General features: G+C 33.9%; 1 protein-coding gene across 1 annotated transcript in view; it reads left to right on the top strand.

Moving 5' to 3' along the window:
* The window catches only part of RNF38 (ring finger protein 38), a 194,563-nt gene that overhangs the window by 153,864 nt on the left and 17,542 nt on the right, over positions 1-23,157 (top strand). The window contains 5 exon segments of the mRNA XM_074281754.1: positions 8,297-8,487; positions 14,295-14,508; positions 15,505-15,672; positions 17,197-17,367; positions 20,795-20,956. Of these exon segments, the coding sequence (XP_074137855.1) occupies positions 8,297-8,487; positions 14,295-14,508; positions 15,505-15,672; positions 17,197-17,367; positions 20,795-20,956 (906 nt within the window).

The raw sequence follows: 23,157 nt of genomic DNA, 5'->3' as shown, positions 1-23,157 counted from the left end.
AAATAAAATACTTGGAGTGTTTACTTCCCAAGATATACTCAAGAACTACATGAATACAATTACAAAACGGTTTGCAGACAAATAAAATCCGTTCTAAACACATGGAAGAATACCAATTCATGGCTAGGCTGAGCGAATATAATAAAAATTACAGTTCTGTCCGTATTGGTCTACTTGTTCAGTGCCATACCAATCAAACTGCCAAAACATCATTCTATAGAACTAGAAAAAATAATAACAAAATTCTTCTGGAAGAACGAAAGATTAAGAATATCAAGGGAATTATTGGGGGGAGGGAGTGCAAAGTAGTGGCTTAGCAGTACCAAACTTAAAACTGTATTATAATGCAGTAGTCATCAAAACCATTTGGCACTGGCTAAGAAATAAGAGTGGTAGATCAGTGGAATAGATCAGATACTCGTGGCATGATAATCAAGGCCTATAGCAATCTAGTATTTGATAAACCCCCAAACTCAAGCTTCTAGAATAAGAATTATTTGACAAAAATTGCTGGGTAAACTGGAAAATGTCAGGATAATATATAGACATAGACCTACATCTCACACTCCATACCAAAATAGTCAAAAAGCAAAAGATGTGTGATTTGGGCATAAAGAGAATACCATAAACAAAATTAGGACAAGAAGTGATAATTTATCTATCAGTTCTTTGGAGAAGGGAAGAATTTATGACCAAAAAGAATTGGAGAACATTATGAAAGGCAAAATGGGCAACTTTGATTACATTAAATTTAAAAGTTTTTGCACAGACAAAACCAACAAAAAACAAGATTAAAAGGAAAGTACAAAGCTAAGAAAAAATCTTTACAGCCAGTATTTCTGATAAAGATCTCCTTTCTAAAATATATAAAGAACTTGTCAAATTTATAAGAATACAAGTCATTCCCCAGTTGATAAATGGTCAAAGGATATGAATAGACAATTTTCAGATGATGAAATTAAAGCCATTTATGGTTGTATGAAAGAATACTCTAAATCACTATTGATTAAGAGAAATGCAAATTAAAACAATTCTGAGGTACCACCCCTCACTTCTCAGATTGGCTACAATGACAAGAAAAGATAATGATAAATATTGGAGGGGATATAGGAAAACTGAGACACTAATGCAATATTGGTGGAATTGTGAAATGATCCAATCATTTTGGAAAATAGTCTGGAACTATGCCCCCCAAAACTTTATGTAACCTTTGACCCAGCAATGCCATTAGTAGATCTGTATCCCAAGGCAATCATAAAGGAGAGTAAAGGGCCCACATGTGCAAAAATGTTTGTAGCTGCCCTTTTTGTGGTAGCAAAGAATTGGAAAAGGAGTGGGTGTCCATCAGTTGGGGAATGGCTGAACTGGTTGTGTCATGTGAAAGTAATGAAATTTTGTTTTATAAAAAAAAAAGATGAACAAGTTATAGAAAGGCCTGGAAAGATTTGCATGAATTGATACTGAGCAAAACAAAACAGAACCAGGAATACATTGTACACAATAACTGGAAGAATGTGTGTTGATCAACTATGAAAGTGATCCAAAGCAATTCCAACAGACTTTGGGCAGAAAATGCCCTGTGCATGCAGAAAAAGATCTAAGAAGACTGAATGTAATCAACACATGCTTTGGTCACTTCTTTTTTCTATTAATCTCTCCCATGGATTTTCCCTTTTGCTCTCATTTTTCTCTCTCAACGTGAATAAAGCAGTGTGTATTAAAAAAAATAAGTACTTACAATTAAAAAAAAAAGTTTCTAAAATGTTATTGTAGCCCCGTCATCTATGATAATATAGAGTGCTTCTTTCCTACTAGCATTGGATTTTTACCACTTCATAACAATTTTACTATTATTTGTGAAACTTGAACTGATATTTCATAAATTTTTAATTCTTATGCCATTTCCATGGCATGGAGAAGATTAGTGTTTTGTTTTGTTTTTATAGACTGGGCAAAAAACACAAGTTCTCTCATGCTAGGCTATATACTAATAGTTGTTTTTTGAATTATGCAAATTCTACTTTACTACAGCAAGACTATGGGGGAGCCTCCAGGTACTGAAGCTGCCTGGGCTGCTAGGTGTAGAGCCATGAAAGAGATTTGGCTAGACTCCTAAAGGGAAGAGGAAGGTCTGCAAGAAGATCCACTTTAGGAATGGAGGACTTTACATAGAAGAGATCCATGCAAGAAGCCATCCAATTGTTGTTGAGATGTTGTTTCCCAATATATCTGAAAGAAGAGAAGATATCAAATGAGGAGGGAAAATCTAGACATTGTTAATGCCCCAAAAAGGTGACCAAGAGACTTACAGCAACCACCATTTTATATATGAAATTTTTGTGAAAATCATTTGTACTTTTTATTGAGTTTATCATGAGTGCCATTTTTCTTGGCACTCATAGCCTATTAAGTTTTAGATCAGCTGTTTTTTTATGTTGTGGATAACAAATTTCAAAATCTTTTAGTTGCCATTCAGATGTTCACTCCATAATTTGCCATGCTAAATCATAGCCATTCCTTCATTAAATGTTATAATCCAAAAAGTTCAGAAGCCATGTCTACTTTAAAATTACAACTCAAATCTGGTCCTTCAATATCATTAATCTATGCATATGTGTCTTAAGTACATACATATTTCAGGTGCTTAAATGGTTTGTTTTACAGTGAAGGGGATAGTGATAATATATCTTTCTGGAATAAATGTTTCTTGTAAGAAGCATTTTGCTGAATTCTATTTAAATGCAATTTAGTGCATTTTATAAGAATACTTGCCCCATTTTCTTCAGGTATTTCATGCTACTTTTATTATCATTACACTTTAATCATTTTTGTATATAGCTTATCTCCCTTCCATCTCATCACAATTTATTTCATTTAAAAAATAGACAAAGTTTTTCAGATAATTGTTTAAAATTTTCAACAATATAGTTATCTGATTGTTCCTGTGGTATGGTAAGGTTTTTTTGTTTGTTTTGAAACACATACATCATTTCTTTAGTAAAGCTTATTATCTTGTATTAGCAAAATGAATGATAGTGAGAAAGAAATGTTTTTTACCAAGTTTAGAAATGTAGGTAAATTATGGTACTTGCAACATCCATACAAAGATTGCTTATGGTATTTCCACAAGTCTATACCCTTACTTTCTTCCTCTTCCAAGCTCTACAACCATAATCATATCAGTGATGCCATTGCTCCTAAAGAGAAGGCATATTACTTTCCTCTCCTCTTGGTCCCATTCAGCAAACAGCACTTTCTGGGCTACTATTTCCCTTGAGGTAAGGGGCATTAATAATGTATCTCAACTGTTTACCCAAGATTTTAGCACAGTGCTTGGGATGTAGTAAATGGACTCTAATTAAGTTCCTTTTTTGCACACATGCAGTAGACAAAATGAAGTCACAGTAATAGTCTATGTCAGATTACACTCATGCCTCTTGAAATTTTACCTCATTTGTACATTATCAAATACTGTTCTGCATTTTCTATTAGAATAAAATTACCTGTTAATTTCTGAGTTTCTCTCATTCTCTCCCCTTTGTTTTTGAGGGCATCCTATGGTTTAGAAAATATTAACATACTTAGTTGATTTTTGAGGGTAAGGATCTAGTTTTTTGTATTTCTTTAACTTCTTCTTATATGGTAGATACTTACTAAAGATTATATTAAATTTCTTTAAAATCAAAATTCACTGCAGAGTTACTTTATATTTCATCTGCATTTAAATGATTAAAATTCCATTTGTAGTCCAGCCTCTTTTTTTTTTTTTTTTCTCACATGTATTGTGTAATTCTAGATGTCTATTCTAATTTAGAGCACGTGATACAGAATAACCATAGAAGTTTCATATTAGTTTAGACAGACTAGGGGGCAGCTAGGTAGAGCAGTGGATAGATCACCAGCCCTGAATTCAGGAGGATCTGAGTTCAAATCTGGTCTCAGACACTTAACACTTCCTAGCTGTGTGACCCTGGGCAAGTCACTTAACCCCAGCCTCAAAAAAAAAAGTCAATATGAGATTAGGTAGACTAAAGGGAAGTGACCATTTTTTATGGGGAGAGGATTTGTGAAGGATTCAGCATATGAGGAAGATATTTAAATAATGAGAATATGGTTCCTTCATTTACTAGATAGGTTCATTTGAGGGTGCAGGAAAGAAAGGTTATTATTTCATGTATTGTATACTGCTTTGAAACAGTTTGAAATATTAAGAATTTCTGAGGCAAAAGGTACATGTATCTCCAACCATTTAAAAACTGAATTTTTTCAAAGCTGTGATTTCTGTTCCTGGTTTTGCAATATTTAAATATTTCTATTTAAAGATCTTTCAGGTTTTCCCAAACATAACTAAAATACTTCATAAATTTTAAGAGCTAACTGTAATCTGTAATACTTTGATTAAATGGCAATTGCTAAATCAGACAAATTACAGCATATTCCAATTCCAAATAGAATGGAAAACCCTAGTTCTCTTTAGGATTGCTCTGAATGTGCACATCAAGTGAAACATGACTAAATGCAGTATTCTTTTTTTTTTTAATTTTTGTTATTATTATTATTATTATTATTAATAGTTTTTATTTACCAGATATATGCACGGGTAATTTTACAACATTGATAATTGCCAAACCTTTTGTTCTAATTTTTCCCCTCCCCCTCCAATGGCAGGTCAACCAATACATGTTCAATATTTTAAAGTATAAATTAAACACAGTATATGTATACATGACCAAACAGTTGTTTTGCTGTACAAAAAGAATTGGATTTTGAAATAGTATACAATTAGCCTGTGAAGGAAATCCAAAATGCAGACGGACAAAATTAGAGGGATTGAGAATTCTATGTAGTGGTTCATAGTCATCTCCCAGAATTCTTTTGCTGGCTGTAACAAGTTCAGTTCATTACTGCTCTATTGGAATTGATTTAGTTCATCTCATTTTTGAAAATAGCCACATCCATCAGAATTGATCATCATATAGTATTGTTGAAGTATACAACAATCTCCTGGTCCTACTCATTTCACTCAGCATCAGTTCATGTAAGTCTCTACAGGCCTTTCTGAAATCATACTGTAAATGCAGTATTCTTAATGCCATTCATAACATTAAAGCAGGACCTTAGAGAGCATCGCCTTTCCTTCTCATGCCCCTTTATTGAAGAAACTAAGATCCAGAGAGGTATTGTAGTTGCTCAGAGTCACACTGGTAATAAAATTTATTTTTTAATCTTTGTTATTCATTGTAAGCTCATTCCCTATTCTGATGTAAGGGTATCAAATCTTGCCCATCTAACTTGGCTTTTGTTAGATCTAAAATTAAATTTTTTTTCATCTTACATTTCAGGTTTGGTATGATATGATTAGTTTCCTAATTAAAGTCAAGGAAAAGAATACACAATTACTCATTTTCATTGAAAATATTTGTCACAATAGTAATTTGATAATTAATTTAGAAATTTGAGTTGCTATTCAGACATATTCTGTATAAATTTCTATGCTAAGCTAGATTCCTTTAGCTTTAACTTTGTATCTAAAAGTTCAGTAGTATTATACATTAACTTCCACATATTTTAACAACCACAACTACTTAAACCATTCAAACTATGGTCTTTTAACAATATAAGAGCATGTCTGTGTGAGCACGAACATGTTTCAATGTCCGTGTATGTGTGTGTCTCTGTATATAAATTGATTTCCAGATGTATTTATTTTCTCTTGTGGCCTAGTGCAGAGAATAGTGTATTTGGAACCTGGAAGACTTGGGTGAATCTTTCTTGACACATTAATTGTGTGGCACTGGGCAAGTTTTTTAATCTTTCTTAGCCTTAGTTTCTTTGTCTATGAAAAGAGAATATTAGCAATACCCAGTGTACAGACTTGTTAAGATGATCAAATTAGATATGCAGAGTGATTTACAGACCTTATACCTATATAGAAATAGAGGTATTGACATGTTTCCTTGCCCTTTCTCATCTTTTTCACCTCCCATACATTAGAATTAAAATATAATGCAAATGCAAACTGATTGGCTTGAGATTAATTTATACTCAAATTAAGAATTTACTCTTTCCTTACGTTTTGATTATGTAGATATAATAATCTCCTTCTCTTACCCAGTCTCCTCTCCAAAGTTGGGGACTAGACAACTAGGAGATGAACCAGCTCAGAGTTTGTATGGGACATCCCACCTACTCTACAAGTATTTGACATGTGTTTTTAGGGTGACAAATTGCATATCTTATAATTTGTGCCAAAAAAAATTGGTTTTGATATTTGGGAATGAGGGAACAGGTAGAGTTGGCAGTCTTTATCTTTCTTTAATATTTTGTGAACCTGGCTAGGAATTTGATCGTAGTTCAGATGGATTTCTGGTCAACTAGGTGGATGAAGCCTAGAGTTAGGAATATGAGACTTTCCAAATTAAAATTCTGCCTCAGATATTGACTAGCTGTGACCTTGATCAAGGCACAACCTTGTATCCTCGTCATCTACAGTGTAATCTGAAGAAGGGAATGGAACACTACTGTAGTATCTTTGACAAGAAACCCCCTTAAAAAGGAATCCCACAATGACTGAAACTGCAACAAAACAATCAGATGTGTTTGGTGTGTTAATATGTTTACTCCAAAGGCTCCTCCAGGGCTTTTTTTTTTTTTTTTCCTCCCCAAATGATTAAAAAATAAAAAGGAAATGGATAGTGTTGAGTGAAAAGTACACTTTTTGTGTCCGGTGAATTTATTTCTATAATTCATAAAACCTGCCAGCCACACATAATTATTCCTTGTAAGTGATCCAAGTAGCTGGACCACACAGTAAAAAAGATAAAGATTCATTTTAGATCCTGATACAATTACTCTAAAGTGTTGATAGGTTTGAGTTTTAAATTTCTTAACTTAATTTTTCAGGACAGGTAATGAAAATACAATTAGATTTCAAAAGAATACTTGGATTTCAAAAAAAAATTAGCTTATTTTATAATTTGTGGTATATTTGAAGAGAAAATAATGTCATTTGATGCAAAAGGAAAATAACCTGACATTTGGAATAGCATGGCTAAATAATTTGAAGTGATAAGTTATAACTACTTAGCAATTTAACATTTATCCCAATTTCTATGACTTAAAATTTAAAATTCTCAAAATTTAAGTCTCAAAATTTAAAATTCAGAGCAAAATTTAAAATTAAAATTTCTGAAAATTAATGATAATGAAAACTAATTAGCAACCAAAGTGTGCTTTAGTATAGTTTGAATTGTAGTTATTCTTAATATATGTTACAGTCATAGATTTTAAGCTAGAGGTTATTGAGTTCAACCCCCTCATTTTACAAATAAGGAAACTGAGACTCAAAGACTTGCCCAAGGTCAAACATATAATGTGTGTGTGGTAGGAATTGAAAAGTATGGTTTTGTCTTCCCTGTCTTCAGGTCCTGTGGGCTTTTAAGTATGCCTTTTAATACAATGTATTAGTAACTAGTTATTCTGGAATTCAAAAAAACATGATTTTTAGCTGATGTTAATTATGATGATGCTATGGGGAAAATCAGGTTGTTTTGTTGTGGGCAAAGAGTGAGGAGGTAAATGATGAAAATGGGAAATTAGGACATCTGGGGCATGCAGTAGATAGCACTGGGCTTGGAGTCAGAAAAATCTGAGTTCAAATGGGGTCTCTAGCTTTATGATACTATTTGCTTAAGTTCCTCGCCTGCTTTTAAAAGGGGGAGTATATGGGAGGATTGATCACTTTATAATGTTGTAGACGTTGTTGTCAACATTTGAAAATGCTATCTATAACCTAACTAAGAGTTTTGTCATAATTGGGAACTAGTTCAGTTTTGAAATTATTAGCCAATTGACTTATATTATTTTTCTGTCATAAAATCTTGTACCTGATCTAAGACTTACTGCATTCAGTGTGGTGGCATCTGTAGGTCACTAGTATTTATTGAATGATTTAAATTTTACATATCACTTTTTTTTCTCATTTACGATTTAATTTTGCAATAATACATAAAATACAGAGAGGAAAAGGAAATTATACTTTTGATTTAAGGTTATTATTATTATTATTATTATTTTTTACAAATGTGGTCTAGGAAATGAAATGATTTATCCAAATATTTCCTCTTTTGAATGTAGTCTCATCATGAGACTTTGTTTAAAAAACAGTTTTCTTTAGGCATTGTCTTTTTTGTTTTAAGATAAATTTCGGAAGTATCTGTCATGTTTCTCATACAATGTAGAATGTTTCATTTGAGGAGTTTTTATACCCACTGTATTTGTCTTGTTGCATTGACAGAGTGAAGACAGCCCAAGTCCCAAGAGACAGCGGCTTTCTCATTCAGTCTTTGATTATACAGCATCACCAGCCCCATCACCACCAATGCGACCATGGGAGATGACATCAAATAGGCAACCTCCTTCAGTTCGACCCAATCAGCATCACTTCTCAGGGGAACGATGCAACACACCTGCACGTAACAGAAGGAGGTTAGTAGATTAATTTTTTAGTTAGGAAATAATGCTGGACAATTTTCTTCCAAATCAAAGAAACCTAATTAGAAGTCACTGTGATGGGCTCTTAACTGTGTGAACTATTTACAAATTTAGGGGAGCAGCTGTTTTCTTTCCATTTTGATAGTTGACTATGTTGCTAATAAAAGTGTAAAGTAAGTTTACAAAGCTTTTCATTTAAGTGTGTGGGAATTTTTGTGCTTATCTTTTGTTGACCTATTATTTAGAGAGATTTTTGGTTTACTTTTTATTATGAACTTAACCAAAAACTATCTTGCTTTGATTGTTTTCTCCTAAATTTTGAAATGTCATTGATGCCCTTTTTTGAAATTCCTTCTCTGTTTTTTATCACAAATGCTTCTCATCTATTCCCACCCCTAAGTGCAATCTATTTGGATCAGTACTATTTGACAAACTGGGAAAACAGGAAAGTAGTCTGGAAGGAATTAGGTTTAGGCCAGTATTTTAAACCATATACCATAAATATACCAAAATAATTTCTCAATAGTTTCATAATGTAAATACACAAAGTCATATCGTAAGCAATATAGAAAAGAAAGGAAGTACTATGGATAAGAGAGAGTTCTTAACCAAAAAAAGGGAATAGAGAGGGTCATAAGAGATCAAGTGGAGAATTTTGATTATATGCAATTGAAAAGTTCTTATACAAATAAAATAAATATAATAAGAAGAAAAAGAGAAATAGGTAACTGAGAGAAATTTTTGAAGGACATTTCCTTGATAAAGTCCTAATATCCTAGATATATAAAAACTGCTTCAGATAGATAATCAAAGAATATTAATGGGTAATCCTCAAAAGAAAAAAAAATATATCAACAACTATTATATGAAAGAATGTCCCAAATCACTAATAATCAAAATAAATATAAATTACAAAAACTTTAAAGTTCTTCCTCACATATATCAATTTGGCAAAGATGATAAAAGGAAAATGACAATTGTTGGAGGAATTGTGGGAAGGTAGGTATATTTGGGGAATTGGTGATAAAGCTATGAATTGATCTAACCACTCTGGAATAGAGTTTAGAACTCTTTTAGTAACAGAATATGTTATATAGTCTAGGCCAGTTTTTCTTTATAAGGTGTTGCAACCCTCAAAAACTCCTTCAAAGCTCCACTATTTAAATATAATTTTAACTGTGTTATCAAGAACCAAAAGCTGTTATTGTGTGCTTCTGCTATTTTATTTGTCATGGTTCTAAAAGTACTAGTAAAATCAATAAAGAAAGAAGAAAATAAGAGGCATAACCATAGGTAAAGAGTAGACAAAATTATCTCTTTGCTAATGACTTGCTAGTTTGCTTGGAAAACACCAAATAATCAGAAAAAAAGAAAAAAAAGAAAAAGAAAACGAGGGGCAGCTAGATGGCACAGTGGAGATAGAGCACTGGTTTTGTAATCAGGAGAACCAGAATTTAAATCCTGTCTCAGATACCTGACTCTAGCTATGTGATCTTGGGCAAGTCATTTATTTAATCACATTTGCCATACCTCTAAACCTCCTCTCAAAAACTAAATAATAGCTTAAAGCAAAATACAAAAATCAGCAGCATTTCTATTTAGCAATTATAAAAGAAAGGAGAAAATAATGGAAAAACAAGATTCATTCAAATTCTTTGAAATGAATAAATGAGAAAGCTGTGTCTCAAAGCTTATTTGTATCCCAGACTCTATCTTTTTCCTTCTCCCTTGTCCATTGGTGGCCTTTAGGTTCCATTGATTTAATCATCTCTTATCAGAGATTCCCAGTCTTTCCCCTCTGAGTGACATTCCTGCATTGCAGATTCTGGACTTTTCCTATTGAATATCCCATAAGTATCTCAAACTCACTGTTTCTAAGGTAGTATTCATTATCTTTCTCTATAAATCCACCCCTCTCAAACTTAAACTATATCAAGAGAACTGCCATTCTTCTAGTCATTCAGCTAATCAACTACAGTATTTGATTTCTCACATTTCCAAGTCAATTACCACATCTTGTCATTTCCACTTTCACAGTATCCCTGAAATGTCCCCATATTTCTATTTGGACCATAGCCACCACAATTTAGAGCATCATCACTTTTCACTTAGACATAGGAATTGTTCTCAAATCTCTTCTCACTCCAATTCATCCTTCCAGCTGCTCTCCTGAAGTGTAGGGTGTAACTATATCATCTCAGCCTCAATAAGATCCAGTGACTTCCTAAAAACCTCAAGGATCAAAGTATGAACTGTTTTGTTTGGCATTTTAAGCCTTCCACAACCTATCCTCAACCTTCCTTATCACTCTTAGCTCATATTGCTTTTCTTTTGACACTATACAGTCTAGCCAAACTGGCTTTCTTAATATTTTTCATATTAGTCACTCCATCTTTCATCTTCTTACCTTGGTGTTTCCTGTCCACTTTTTGTTAGGCAGTCTTTCCTTGCTTCCACTTCTTGAAATTCTTTCAAGAATCATCTTTGACTCCACTTTGAGTGAGACATTTCTTGATGCTATAATGCCTTCCACCTTTCTAATGCCAGTATACTCTGTTTTGTTATCTGTGTCTGTTGTCTTTGTATTAGACAGAGACTTTTATGTTTTGAAAGATGATATTATTGCTTAAGCTCCCTTTATTCCTATTTTAAAGAAATGTTTTTCCCTTGGAATTTCTGACTTTGATATTCCTCCTTATAAATGTTTTGTTATTTTTAGCTAATAGTATCAAATATGTCCACTTGTGTGATTAGTATAGCACTAAATCTTTAATTTGCTTTCTCACCCTTATCCCCAATTAGTTTTCTATTTACTTTGTATACATTTTGAATTTACCAATCTGTGTACATGTTGACTCCCTCACTTCTCACACCAGTAGAATATAAACTGCTTGAATGAGAACTGGGACTGTTTGCTTTTGGTATTTTTATCTTTAGCACCTACCACAGGCCCTGACATATAAGTGCTTAGCTGAATTGAATTGCCCATTAGCACTTTGTTATAATAATCTCCTTAGTCTTCATAGACACATTTTACATGCTCTATTCATTTTCAAGCAACCATAATTCACTACAGCTCTTAATATTTCTTATGCATGGATCTGAATATGTCAGCCCTCAAAATTGTTTTATGGCTCTTTCTTCTATACTAAAGCTATTACAACATAATGGCAGACTATTTTTTCAGTTCTAACATTTCGCTTATGTTTATTCTGTTTCATGTCATCTCAACCATTCTGCACCCCAGATGCATATTAGATATTTCCATGTATTTTCTTATATTGCCTATATTTAAAATGTTTTTGTTGTTCCCCTTTTCATATTGATTTCCTTCCTATTTTTAAAGTGCAATTCAATTGATGATATCTCCTTTAATTTGATTATTTCCCTGATGCCTCCCAGTCAATAATGAATTTCTCCTTCAATATCACATAGCTGTTCTTTTTTGTTATGTTATATATTTAAAAAATATTATATTGTTGATTCCTTGAAGTCAGGAAATACATAGTATATAAACTTTCTCATTCCATGTATATATAGTACAGTGCTCTTGCTAGTGAATATTTAAGTGCTTGATATATAAACCTAATGTTGTTTTTTGCATTGTAGCAGCTTCTGGCTTAGAGCTCTTAAAAGACCTTAGGGCTGCAAGGTGGCATATGCTGGAGTCAGGAGGATTCAGCTTCATAAATTGAGAGGCATTAGATACTTGCTGTGTAACCCCAGGCAAGTCACTTAAGTCTCTTTGCCTCAGTGTCCTCTGCTGCACAATGAACTGGAGAGGAAATGACAAACCACTTTTGTATCTTTGTTAAGAAAAACCCATATGGGATTATATAGAGTCGAATATAACTAAAAACAACTCAGTAATAACAAAAGACCCTTAGAAGACCTTCTTGGAGATTTAGGTTTTCAAATTGTCTTTATACATGTCTTCAAAACCAATGTGTTTTGTTTGTATAAAGATCATGTGTGTTTTGTTTTGTTTTTAAACATTATTGCTTTTTGCTTCTCTTCTTCCAGAATAATATATTTGTGTTTGCAATCATTTGTTCTCTTTTATTTGCTAAATAGATTATTAACCCTGTGGATTCAGGTATTTCCCATTCTAATTATTTCTGCTGGAGGGGAATTTCTGCTGCAATTTGTTATCTTTTAATTTCTTTAAAGACTCTTGTTTCTCTCTTGAACCATTCTGGGACATCCTGCTGCAGTTTCATGAGCTTTGGGAAATCTATGGGTTTCTTTCTGTCATGGGTGTTGATTCATTTTTCTTTGTCTTGCACTATTTATTTAGATACATTTGTGGTTATTTAGATAGATGTCTTGATGGCCATCATCACTTCTGTTTTATTTTCCTGTTGATTTATCAGCTTGGGTATTGAGTTTTTAATTGGTGTTTCTTCTTCTTGTGATCTTCGGTACTGGGTATCTTTTTTTCTCCTTAAAGTTATTCTATTGCTCACTTTTTGACTCTTTTCTCTTTGACAATGTATTCCTGGGGCTGAGTCTAAAGCTGTCTTAACTTCTTCCCATAGTAAGGAATTCACTTTTCGTCCACTTCAGTCTTTTTTCCTTCAAGCCAAGTACAGCCCCTGTAGTTTAGTTCTCCCTCTGAAAGCTGTTGTTGTACAACACAGGCAGAACCTGTTCCTGCATACCTACACCTCCCTCTCTCCAGATGGAACGGAGTTTAGCATTTTGCTTATAGCCATAGAATTATAGGTAAGGACTAAATCAAGGCATGTTGGTCTGGTAGGGGTTGTAGCTGCTAAGAGACTGGTGAGTTATTCTTCTCAGGATTAAGTTCTCCACCGTTCATTCCCAAGACTGATAACATTGTTAGGATTAATCCTATCATGGCCTCTAGAGCAAATGCAATTGCTGTGGCTCTTGTGCATAGTTCCTTTTTTGAGATAATTTTGAAATAGTACTAGAGGATATTATAACTCTGTTTTGATCTTAAGACTCCAAGCCTTTCCAATCCCCGGCTAAGGAACCAGAGCCGTGGTAGAGGCAGAATAAGTTGCCAGATGTCAAGAAGGTGGCAATCGGCAGAGTAGGAATTCAAATTCAATTCAAATTCATTCCAGATGTAGTATTCTCTCCACTCTACCATGTTACCTTTCTCAGCACTGCTATCCTATAAGCCCTATTATGAATAGCTTAAAAATAAATAAATAAAAGGCCAGAACTTTTATTATAAATTTTGGGAACTCAGGTTAAGGGTATAGGACCTACTTAATATTTACAAGGAACTTTTCTGGAACATTTCTATTACATAATTAGTCAACAAGTACTTATTGTTTTCAATGTTCCAGGCTGGGATACAGATATAAAGAATAAAATAAATTCCCTAATATCAAGGAGTTTACCTGAGCCCATCGTTTATCCTTTCAGTGCACCCTAGCATTTTTTCCCAAGACATGTTTTTGAAAAATATATATATTTTTGTTTTTAAAATCTTGGTTTTTAAAAAATACATATATATTTTAATATAGTTGCTTTCCTTCATAATCCTATTTTATTAAAAAGCATTATTCTGAGAAGTTCATAGGTGTCATTAGATTGCCAGTGGGTTCATGACATAAGAAATGAGCTCCTGCTCTGAGACCACAAGGTGCTAAAAAAGGTCTTTAAGGATCTTCCTTAGTTTTGGATGCTCTCTGTACTAGTGAAATCACAGATTCATTCCCCCAAACACTCACATAATAACCAGTAATGAAAGGAGAGTACCCAGGATCCTGTTGGCAGCCCAAATTAATTTCTCTCTCTTGTCTTTCACATGTAATATGTTTCAGTCCTCCTGTTAGGCGCCAAAGAGGAAGGAGGGATCGTCTTTCTCGACATAATTCCATTAGTCAAGATGAAAACTATCACCATCTTTCATACGGACAACAGCAAGCAATAGAGGAGCCTCGAGCCTTCCATCCTCCGAATGTATCTCCACGTATGTTACATCCTGCTGCTCACCCACCTCAGCAGAATGCAGTGATGGTTGACATACATGACCAGGTATTGTACGGAAATGCTTCTTTTAAATAGACACTGTCATTCATTGAGATTTCTTCCTTTAGGCAAGTTTCTTAATCAAAAAAGGGAGGAGGGGAGCAATTTAATTTGCATATACAGGATACCTTGAGTTCTCAAAAATTCCAAAAATCAGTGTCTTGAATTGTGGGGGGAAAATAATATTTTAAATGAGTATTCTCATTTTATTAAAGGAAAAAAGGATTATGGACTCAGAGTATCCTGAGCAGCTACAAATATCAAAAAAGGCCCAAAGGAATTGTTAGGACTTTATTTTAGCTCAAAGGCATCTGTGTGTCTCAAGTTAAAGAAATTCACTGAATCCTGGAGATTAGAATAGAAACTTGATCAAAGGATTCCGATAATAGCATGCAGCTTGGCATTCAAGTCTCTATGGATTCTTCTTAGGCATTCACATTCCTTCTTTCCCATAAGGTAATATAACCTATGGATATTGGGCTATCTCAGCCCTTATCTGTCCCTTAAAATCAAAAAAAGCCGTGTTCAGGTCCTACCTCTTAAATGTTAATTGTGTGACATATTGCTTAACTTCTTAGTGCCCCGGCCAGCTTTCTAACAGATCTACCCCAAATCCCCAAAGTTAACTTTTATCATATCTATGATAAAGTCAATGTTTTCCTTTGCAGAAAGAGCCTGATTTTATGTACTACAAACAGAAAATTGGTTTTCTTAAATCCATTAAAAGATTCTCCATAGAACCTTTACATTACACATTGTACAGTATTAGTTGTTAGGAGATAGTATAAAAAGATAGAGGGTCTTCTCTCAATGTGCAAACTGAAGTGAAGGGGACTTCCCAGGGTCTCACAACTAAAGTTCACTTAAGATTTGGGATATGAATCCAGGTCTCCTGAGACCAAAACCATTGCCCTTTTCAGTAGACTCTCACACTTGCCTAATGTTAATATTTATCATCTGTCACTAGTGCCCATTAACTTTACATTCATCTTTTTATTGTAGCTCCATCAAGGCACAGTCCCGGTTTCTTATACTGTAACAACAGTTGCTCCACATGGGATTCCACTTTGCACTGGCCAGCACATCCCTGCTTGCAACACACAGCAGGTTCCAGGATGCTCTGTGGTTTTCAGTGGGCAGCACCTCCCTGTCTGTAGTGTGCCTCCTCCTGTAAGTATTCATCTAGCTTCTTGTAACATCTTATCAATAATATGCCTTAGTGTAAGGATAAGACAATATTATGGAATAGAATGGAAAACATTTAGGAAGCACTTACTGTATACCATGCACTGGAAGTAGAAAAAATAAAAATAATTCCATTAACTACTTTCACGGTATGCAACTCTATTGCTTTTGGAGATTAACCCTCGTTCTATAGTTAGTTTTGGAGTTGTTGTGGGTCCTTCCTTGACTCAGCTACCAAGTACAAATCTAACTAAATACCAATAGTTAAAGCATAAGAAATTTTGGTAGCTCCCAGTTAAAATCTTGGGGGAAAAAATTCTTATTTCTCAATATTCTGTCTCCAACCTACATTTTCCAGTTTATTTCACTTTGCTCCTCTTGAAACATTCTATATTCTGGCTAAACCTGCTGCCTTGCTGTTCCATCTCTTGACTGTAGGCCCTTTCTATAGGTTTTTCCCTCTGCTGGAATATCATCCTTTCTCATTTGTCTCTTTAACATCTTTAGCTTCCTTACTAAGATTCAGTTTTTGTGTCACTTCCTACTTGAAGACTATCCTTCTCCCCCATACTCCAGTTGCTAGTGTTCTTTCTTCTCAAATTGTCTTTTATTTACTTACTTGTTTACATGTTGCATGCCCCTTCCCACTCTCTGTCCCCAAAGAATGAAGGTAAGATCCCCGTACCAATTTGTTTTATTAGTTTTATTTTTGTATTTCCGGCACACATCAAAGTATTTCATGCTTAGTAAGTGCTTAATAAATGCTTACTGCAATGAAGTGAAATAATGTGGGACGTTTTAGGAGTCTGTAGAGAAGAACAAAAGAAGACAGCTGAGATGAGGCCAGGCCTCCACCCCAAGTACTCTTGCTTTTCTTTCCTCCCCTTCTCTCACCTCTCCTTTATTTTGGAGTGTCCGTTCCTGTCTGCTCTTTTCTACTCCCCATCTTCTCTATGGGTACAATTCATCCAGTCTTATCCCTTCCTCCTTTCCATAAGTGTTTCACCCCATTTGATCTCTTCTGGGTAGGTGCTATTATGTCCTTTCTTCTCTCTCTTTTCCTTAAGTGAAGGCCTTCTAACTATACCACCTCCAACAGGTAGCAGGAAGCTAATCTTCCCAGTCCCAAAGTTCTGAAGAATTGAGTACCTCATTCAGTAGAATGAGAAAGACTTGACAAAAGGCTGGTGAGGAGGGAAATAATTAGGGAGAAGGGAAAGTCATTGGTAAGTGGGTGATTAGCAAGGTGATGCTAAACTAAGAGGGCCAGTGTTTTTATGAGCATGAATGATCATATCAGCTTTAGACATTGAAATTTAGTTAATAACAAGGTCTGGATTTTTCTTATTTGCTTTATTACACTTATTAATTTTACCTATTGAAAGTATTTTGGTAGTTTATCCACTTTCTCTGATAGACATTTTGTTTAGTTGGGGGGAATATTTCAAATAAATCATACTTATTCCTTTATTAGGAACAAAAAATAAATTAATGTGTTTTCTCTTACAGATGCTTCAGGCATGTTCAGTTCAGCACTTACCAGTACCATATGCTGCATTCCCACCTCTTATATCTAGTGATCCATTTCTTTTACATCCCCCTCACCTTTCTCCACATCATCCTCCTCATTTGCCACCACCTGGCCAGTTTGTCCCCTTCCAAACACAGCAGTCACGATCGGTATGTATATGCTTTTATTCTTTTGCCTATAAATTTGTTGAAAATTTAAACCCAGATTTACTCATTGTCACTTAGTAGAATAAAGGTGCATGTACTTGATAATTCATTGTACTAGAGAAAAAAAGAACCGATATTCTACAAGTAGAAGTTTGGTATGAGTTAATGCAGATTCACCTGAAATTAATTGGGAATTCTTGCTTTATGTATTAATGATGTGCTATAATTTTTTTTCTATTCTTTTGTTTGCTGTCTCAGTAGTAAAAGTAATTAAAATAAAAATCCTCTTAGAGTTTGGGGACAGGAATTAGTTTGCTTTAAGAAACAAGTAAGCCTTAAATTAAATGGAGGATATGGAATCTTTTTGAATGTTGACTTTTTTTTTCTTTTAATATTTCCAGCTTCCCTAAATAAAGGTCCAGGTTTGAGTCATTTAGCACCTGTGTCCTAAAGTCACCTTTAACACTCATTTCTTTCAATTTGCCTTTGGTCCTATTATTTTCATCCAGTTAACTGGCTTTCATTACTTCTCAATAATAATCAGTTTCTTCTGTCTACAAACAAACACTCCTTAAGTCTTCCCCATCTCTAAAAAGTCTTTGCTAGGTCTTATTATATATCTCTCCTTTCTTTCTTGGGTCAACTCAAGGGAAAAAGGAGGGAAAAACTTCTTCTTCTTTTTTTTTTTTTTTAAATGTTTGGTGCTTCTGCATTCTCTTTCTCTCATCACTTAAGTGAAACTGCATGTCTCCAGAGTTACCATTGATTTTTAAATTGCCATACCAAAATGCTGTTTTCTTAATATTTGTCCTTAATTTCTCAGAACTTGACTCTCTTGATCACTCTCTCCTGTATACTCTTTCTTCTTTTGCTTTTCATGTCAGTGCTCTCTTTAGGTTTTTCTTCTACCTTTTCCCTTAATTTCCTTTGCTGGCTTTTAAATCTATGTCATGTCCAATAACTGAATGTTACACGAGGTGCTGTGTTCTGAGTCATCTTTTCTCTATCCTCTTTATCCTCTTTCTGTTTGTGAACTCATTTGCTCTCATAGATTTGGGTCATCATTATGCAGATGATTACTAGATCTCTTTATCCAGCCCCAGTCACTGTCCCGAGTTTTAATCCCAGGTCACCAGGCACATATTGGATATTGAATACTAGATGTCCTATCAGTACCTCAAATTCATTGTGTTCAGATAAGAACTCTTCAAACCCATCCCTCTTCCAAACTTATTTACCATCAAAGGCACTCACATTGTTGACTCTTCAGTCTTCCTTATCACATATATGATTTGTTATTAAATGTCATTTCTTTCTCCATGCTTAGTCACCAGCCTAATTCATGTCTTTTTCATCTCTTTCCCAGACTTCTAATTGATTTCCCTGCCTCAGACCTCTCCACTCCAATCCATCCTCCACACAAATGTCAAAATAATTTTCCTGAAATGCATATCTGAACATGATAGTATTTTCTCTCTTCTTTTCCCTCCCAACTCTTTTCACATAATCTGTTGTTTGCCAGTGTTGGCTTATTCTATTTATCATTACCTGTGATATCACATTCCTTCTCTCTGCCTTTACATTTAGTTCCCCCATACCTAGAATGTACTTCCTTCTTATCTCCACCTCTAAGAATCCCTGTCTTCTTTCAAAATAATACAAATGGTACTGAATAAAAGAGGCTTTTTCTGCTACCTTTTCTACTAGCCCCAATCCAAAGTTCTACTTAACTTTCATCTACTCAGTATGTATTTTGTATATTTTTATATATATACATGTTGTTTCCTCCATTAGAACATAAGCTTTTTGAGGACAAGAATTGAATTTTGCCTTTTCTATATCTTCCCAGCATTAGTACAACTGAGTATAGTGCCTGGAATATAGTAAATATTTAATAAATGCTTCTTGATTATGTTTTAAAAAAATAATAATAATACTTGTCCTGTTCACCTCTTATGTGTGTATAAAAACCAAGTCTTCCTTTTTTTTCCAAAGACATGAGGAATAGGTTCAGATATAACATAAATCCACAGTTGGTCAAAAAACTTTATTTTAGCCATTAGTTATATTGGCATTTACCCAGTCATAGGCAGCTATATGGCAGGGACTGGATTAAGATTTGTTAGGCTGGCTGCTTTGGTAGATTGTGGATAAGCATGGGGCTATGGCTTGGTGATCAGTACTTTGTGATATATATAAATTCAGAACATGAGAATTCCATGTATTCAGGAGGGAAATGATTAGAATGTGAATACCACAATTGATAGGTGGAAGGAAAGACACTTAGCAGTTTCTAAGTAAACTGTTCATAATCAGCAACCAAGAAATTAGGTGAAGCAAGGGAAAAATGGCAGAGATAGGATTCTAAATAGTGGGGACAGAAGATACTAAAATGGGCCTCAGCATATTCCATATGAACAATAGTGTTGTGACCATTAACTGTCCTCATTCATGATCTCTTCCATTCTGCTGCATGTAGGCACAATAATAGATAAGTACTGGAAACTTGGAGCAAGGCAGCAATTCCTTGGATGTTCATTGTAGTTCATTATAGCATTAAAGACTTAAACTGTTAGAACTTATCTCCCTAGCAAGTTTTTAATTTATCTTCATTTTTAAAAAAAGAACTAAGATAAATAAAAGTAGAAGTAACCCTTAATTATTATTTTTTTTAGCTGAGCTCTCTGTAAAATTTCATTTTACAGAGAGCTCAGCCAAAAAGAAAATTATAGACAAAAGAAATCACCATATGGATTTTTTTCTTCAAATGAAGACTTATTTAAAATAGCATGCTATTTGAGTTGGAGTGAGGAAAGAAAGACTTGATGCCTCAAAAGCCAGACCAATAAATTCCTTATAAAAGATATGGAAATGACTGAAAATTGGGACCAATTACAATAAAAATGCTTTATTTTGATTTTTAGTGTTTATAAAATCACAATGTCAGAAGTTAATCTTTTTGCGTGACAGATACATTCTGTCCTGGTTCTTAGTTTAAAAAGTCTTATTTATATATTTCACTAATTGTTATATTGTGTTTTTACATGTTTTAGGTGGCTGAAAATCTTAAGTATATCAAAGGACTGTTAAACAGAAGCAGTTTTAAGCAATGTGTATATGCTATATTGTTCTTTTGTTCCATTGTGTGAAAAAAGGATTCAAGTAGTAAAAGTAATTTATCCTTTGAAGTCATGAATATTGGAAATGTTTAACACCTTTTTTACTGTGTATATTATTTTCAAGTTAATACAAGTCTATAGCAGTGTTCATGTACTCTATAATCTCACTTGGTGTTTCAGAATGGTGTTAGAAGATGATTATCTGACATAGCAAAACTGTTGTGCAAAGATTTGTTTCAGATCATAAACTGAAAGTGATCCCAGTTTGTCTTAATGTGGAAATAAAGTTTTTGTGTGTGTGTTTTAATCAGCCATTACAAAGGATAGAAAATGAAGTCGAGCTCTTGGGAGAACACCTTCCTGTAGGAGGCTTTACTTATCCTGCATCTGCCCATCCTCCAACATTGCCTCCATCAGCCCCTCTCCAGTTTTTAACACATGATCCTTTGCACCAGGAGGTGTCTTTTGGAGTAGTAAGTTTCTTATTACTGTGTATATTTTTCATTGCAATATATTTTCTTGAAATAATTGTTTCACATAGACACTAACATTATTAATCTAAAGTTGAACATAACTTATTTAAGCCATAATTTTCTATCTAGATGATTTTTAAAATTCTGCTACCTAACAAATGTTTAAATAGTAATAACTTGATAAAGAATTTAAAATTTTTTTCATAGAAATTTTTTCTGAATATAACATTAAATTATGTGATTTTTGTGCTGGTCTTATTTGTACATTCTGTACATAAAGTTTTTTATTGTATATTCTCTAATCTTTAAAGATGGTTGAAAATGAACAATATAGGTATGCAGAGGGAATAATTAATAATGTGTTAGGAATACCTACTTTAAAATCCATTAATTATGTTTGTTTGTTTGCAGTTTAATCTCATAAATAATTGAGTGGTCAACTGCATTTAAAACTAAATAATCAGTAAAATTAAAGGAATGCAACAGTATTATTTTTAAAAACAGACAAAAAGAAATTTCACAAAAGCAAATTATTCATCAGCAATTTGTTACAATTAAAATTCAAAATGGTCTTTTTTGTTTTTTGCTTTAATGTTGTACACAGGTCTTTCTTGTTAACCAGGTATACCTTAACTTTTGTAGTCAGCAAATCAGGATTTTCTTTTTTTTTTTTTTTTTTTTTTTTTTTTTTTTTTTTTTTCTTTTTTTCTTTTTTTTTTCTCTATTCACATTTCCTCTACCACTTTTTAAAATTAATTAATTAACTGATTGATTTTTAGAAAAAATTTATGCATAAGTAATTTTCCAGCATTGACAATTGCAAAACTTTTTGTTTCAACTTTTCCCCTCCTTTCCCCACCCCTTCCCCCAGATAGCAGGTTGACCAATACATGTTAAATATGTTAAAGTATAAGTTAAATACAATATATGTATACATGTCCAAACAGTTATTTTGCTATACAAAAAGAATCAGGCTTTGATTCCCCCCCCCCCCCTCCTGAGGCTGGAGTTAAGTGACTTGCCCAGGGTCACACAGTTAGGACGTGTTAAGTGTCTGAGACCAGATTTGAACTCGGGTCCTCCTGAATTCAGGGGTGGTGAAGAATCAGGCTTTGAAACAGTATACAATTAGCCTGTGAAGGAAATAAAAAATGTAGGCAGACAAAAATAGAGGGATTGGGAATTTTATGTAGTGGTTCATAGTCAATTCCCAGAGTTCTTTTGCTAGGGTGTAGCTGGTTCAGTTCATTACTGCTTTATTAGAACTGATTTGGTTCTTGCTGGAGATGGCCACGTCCATCAGAATTGATCATAATATAGTATTGTTGTTGAAGTATATAATGATCTCCTGGTCCTGCTCATTTCACTCAGCATCAGTTCATGTAAGTCACTCCAGGCCTTTCTGAAATCATCCTGCTGGTCATTTCTTACCAAACAATAATATTCCATAATATTCATATACCACAATTTATTCAGCCATTCTCCATTTGATGGGCATCCAATCAGTTTCCAGTTTCTGCCTACTTACTACAAAGAGGGCTGCCACAAACATTCTTGCACATACAGGTCCCTTTCCCTTCTTTAAAATCTCTTTGGGATATAAGCCCAGTAGTAACGCTGCTGGATCAAAGGGTAAGCACAGTTTGATAATTCTTTTTGAGCATAGTTCCAAATTGCTCTTCAGAATGGCTGGATGTATTCACAATTCCACCAACAATGTATCAGTGTCCCAATTTTCCCACATCCCTTCCAACATTCTGCATTATCTTTCCCTGTCATTCTAGCCAATCTGACAGGTGTGTAGTGGTATCTCAGAGTTGTCTTAATCTGCATTTCTCTGATTAATAATGACTAGCAAATCAGGATTTTTCAAGAGATGTTCCTATACCTTTCAGTTACTATTTCTTACTTTCACAAAAATGAACCTGGAGTTGGACTGGGTGACCTCTAAAGGTCTCTTCTACCTCCAAGTCTAAAATTGTTCTATGAAAGGTATAAGAATGTGGTATATCTTGTCAGATATAGATGCTATGTCCATTGACTTTGCTTAATTGTTTTCCTTTGTTGTGAGGGGGAGGATTCATAATGTGTTTTAAAGACATTTTTTCTTTTCTTAAAACAAAAAAGGGGAAGAAGGAAAATAGGGATGTAGAATAGAAGTGATATCCTTCACTATTTCATAGGTATTTCCAGAACCAAAC

This window comes from Sminthopsis crassicaudata, chromosome 1, assembly GCF_048593235.1.
Source record: "Sminthopsis crassicaudata isolate SCR6 chromosome 1, ASM4859323v1, whole genome shotgun sequence".
In the NCBI taxonomy this organism is placed as follows: Eukaryota; Metazoa; Chordata; class Mammalia; order Dasyuromorphia; family Dasyuridae; genus Sminthopsis; species Sminthopsis crassicaudata.
Note: the sequence above shows the minus strand (reverse complement) of the source record. Positions and strands in the feature narration are given on the sequence as shown.